The 3,531-nt window shown below is 44.0% G+C and overlaps 1 protein-coding gene across 1 annotated transcript; it reads left to right on the top strand.

Moving 5' to 3' along the window:
- The first annotated feature begins 52 nt into the window (after positions 1 to 52).
- LOC137669418 (chemokine-like factor) lies at positions 53 to 3,190 on the top strand. Its single transcript, XM_068411506.1, has 4 exons — positions 53 to 208; positions 294 to 452; positions 1,010 to 1,105; positions 2,726 to 3,190. Exons 1-4 carry the CDS (start codon positions 146 to 148, stop codon positions 2,825 to 2,827), a joined length of 420 nt encoding a protein of 139 aa, XP_068267607.1. The 5' UTR covers positions 53 to 145; the 3' UTR covers positions 2,828 to 3,190.
- The last annotated feature ends 341 nt before the right edge of the window (positions 3,191 to 3,531 follow it).

Raw genomic sequence — 3,531 nt, 5'->3', positions numbered from 1 at the left:
GGCCCATCCCCGCCGCCGCCACCGCCGCGGCCCCACCCCGCTTCCGGCCGCTGTGCGCTCACTTCCGCCGCCGGGGAGGCCCAGGGGCGCAGCGGGGCTGGGCCGGTCCCAGCCGAGAGCAGTCAGCCGGTCCCGTCCCGCAGCCATGGCGGTGGTGGACAGCGGCTTCGTCTTCTCCCCGCGGGGCATCGTGAAGCTCACCCGCGCGGTAGGCCCTGAGGGGAGCGGGGCGGGGTCCCGGGGGGGAGCGCGGGCGCGGCGCTGACCCACCGTTACCCGTTGTGTCCCCTCAGCTGGTGGCGTTTATCGCGTTCCTGTGCTTCGTGGTCTCCCGCGCCGACGGCGCGTACACCACGCTGGTCGCCATGGAGGCGGCCTTCAGCGCGCTGTTCTTCCTGCTATACCTGCTCCGGCTGGACAAGCAGATGCACTGGCTGTTCTGGCCGCTGGCGGTGAGTGTCGGCGGCCCCGGGAGGGCTGTACCCGCCGTGCGGCTGCCTGCTCGCGCGGCTGTTGGCCACCCCTTCAGTTACTGTTTCTGTACAGTTAAAGCAAAAATCAGTGTTTCATTTTTGTTAACAGAGATGACACTGTTCTTCTGCACAGCTGCCTCACACCCCGCAGCAGCCCCTCCTGTAACGAGCACGATTTGCTTCACTTCGTCATACTGTGCACTTCATCCTTCACAGCACAAATCACACACACACTTTCACTTAAATATTGATGAGTTCTCCTTACCGTCCTTTTTAAAATTTGTTTGCTGCTTTAGACTACCAAGCGTAGCCAAGTTGCATAAATTTGACTGCGAAAAGAAAAAAGGTAAAATGAGGAAGTTCTATCACAAACGCTCTGTTTAACATCACACCACCGGGGGTCACTGTGGATCGCGCTGCAATGCCATTTGCGTGGCAAACCCGCGATTGTTAGTGATGCCGACACGCTCGGAGCTCTGCGCGTCCTTCAGGCGTGTCTGTCAGAATAAATATTTTGCTTCCACTGGCTGTTTCAGGATTTTTTCAACTCGGTGATTGCAGCGTTGTTCCTCCTCGTTGTGTGCCTGTTTGCAGTAATAATCAAGACCAACAATGGGACAGTGGCTGGAGGAGTAAGTAGGAACATTATTAACGAATTTCAGTTCTTAAAGTAGATTTGAACCTCTTGGCATACTTACGTTGTGGTAAGACCATGAAAATAACACTGTCATGGAAGAAGGTACTCAGCAGTCGCAAGCAAAAGTGAATACACATTCAATGTATATCACAAAAAAAAAAAAAATCTTCAAATCATTAGTAATTTAAAGATATTACTACAGAGAAGTACCAACACTGAAAACTCGTGGAGTTTAACTAATTTGAGTAACCTGCATTTGCTTCCATAGCTTGAAATCATAGGTGGGAGAATCTCTAGCTCTTTTAGGACTCTCCAGTTTGGTTACACTATTTAAGAAGAAATGCCTACAATTCTGCTGAATGGAGATGAAATTTTTTAACAGACGTGCTGGTACTTCCCTCCTCATATGTATATTATTTTTTCTGATACAAACTGAGAAATTATGGCAGTTGGAATACTATTTCATACTATGAATATAAAGATTTTTGTGTACTTAAGATTAAACCACTTCAGTAGTTTAAGCAACTGCTACTTTTAATTCAAATTAAAACTAATATAACTAAAATTCATAAACAATAAGGGGGCAAACTCCATTTTGAAAGTATTTAGTCTGCTGAAATACAAGATAAGCTAAAGCGCAGCAAGCAACCAAAAGAAACACAGAACTTGCCACAGGAGTTTTTCAAAACCAGCTTTAGAGCATGGGAGGTGCAAAGCTGTTGCCTTCACTGGTGCTGGCAATGACAACCCAAGCAAAAAGGAGACTTCTGGTAAAGTGACCGGCTATGCTAGAACATAATTTATATTCTCAGTTGTGAAGTTAATACAAATTAAAGCTAAACTGGAAATAGGAGACGAAGCAGGTAGCTTGGAAAACAAGTTTGGGTAGAATGGCTGACATCTTCAATGTTAGGAGGAACAGAATTGCCCCCAGGCCTGAACTCCTGGGGCACAAACTGCCCTGAACTGTGCTCTCCTGAAAAGCTTGCCTCCCACTGATCAGATAATGCCATTTTAAAACATGCTTGCATCCAAAAGATTGCATGCATGTGGGATCGGGCTGAAGGGCAAGAGCTGAGCACGTAACTCAGCGGCCGTTTTGCAAACACATTTTTCCAGTTGCCTGCTTGAAGTTGTATATTTTTTACATACTTGTGTACATTTTCTTCAATTTGGAATATGTTTCCCGTTCAGACCTTCAGAGGAGAGAAGCACTATTTTTTTTTGCTAGGCTTGTTTCTGCAAATGTTGACTTGTCTCCGGGCCAATGCCATTAATTAGGCAGTCCTTAAAGAGATGGAAGGGTTTTCATTGAGGATAAAAGCATTGTCTGGCATAATGCAGCATCAGCTTAGCTTTCAAGGGGAACACATCATCTCCAAGGCTTCAGACAAACATCAAACCAAAGCCAGGGTGTAGACTCCTGTATGAAAGGCTGATGGGATTTAAATATGGATGTTTAATTTATCAGCTGTCTCACATCACGCATATATTTAGAAGGCCAGAAGCAAGTTAGGAAGATGTGTTTACTGCTTCTTGGAGGAATGGTAGATGAGTCACTACAGTAAAAGACAGAGATTCTATGGGGAAACTAACATGATCGTTATTTTTACAGGTGTTGGGTCTTATATTGTTTGTTCTCTCTATTATCGACGCGGTCCTTGTTTTCCAGAAGATTAGCTTTAATGGACCAAGAAGGAATACTCCTGCAAAATAAGATTACTGTTGTAGTAAAAGAACGATTTCTCCATTTATGACTGTTTTGCTGATCTCTTTTTAAAGAATTTGTAATTTCATGTGTTCATTTATGTATATTTTTGCAAGTATTGTTCATAAGTTTTCTTACATTTACAAATCTAGTTTCAGCGTTGCAATTTCACCAGTAAAAGCTTCACAAAAATAGGTCATGTTTTTCTAAACTTAATTACATTTTCACCTGTATGAAAATTAATTTGGTAAGTGTCTTCTTTCTGTAATAAAAAGACAATACAAATAGGCCTAAGTGTATTACTTAACATTATTAATTTATTAAGTAAAAATTACTTGATTTCATGTACCAATAAACATCTTTAGGAACAGATTCTTTTTCACCCTTGTGTTCCTCATTCCATAGATCAGCCTCTTGGCTGACGACTGTCTCATGCTACGTGAGAGCTTTATTGCTGTGACACCTTTTGATCCCCGAATTTTCCTTATGTTCAGAATAGCGCTGAAAACAACCGCAGTCTCCCTGGTGCAACACAATCACTACTGTATTGCAGTGCAATGAAGATAGATAGAAGATAATATTAAGTTCGTGTTATAAGCCACATGAAATACTTAGGGAGGACTGCTCCTACAGATGCTCCTACACTGAAAACCAACGGTAAAGTTAAGCCCCGCATGGGAGAGAGTCTGATTGTCCAAACCGATGGGAAGAGT

Source organism: Nyctibius grandis, chromosome 12 (assembly GCF_013368605.1).
Source record: "Nyctibius grandis isolate bNycGra1 chromosome 12, bNycGra1.pri, whole genome shotgun sequence".
NCBI lineage: Eukaryota > Metazoa > Chordata > Aves > Nyctibiiformes > Nyctibiidae > Nyctibius > Nyctibius grandis.
Note: the sequence above shows the minus strand (reverse complement) of the source record. Positions and strands in the feature narration are given on the sequence as shown.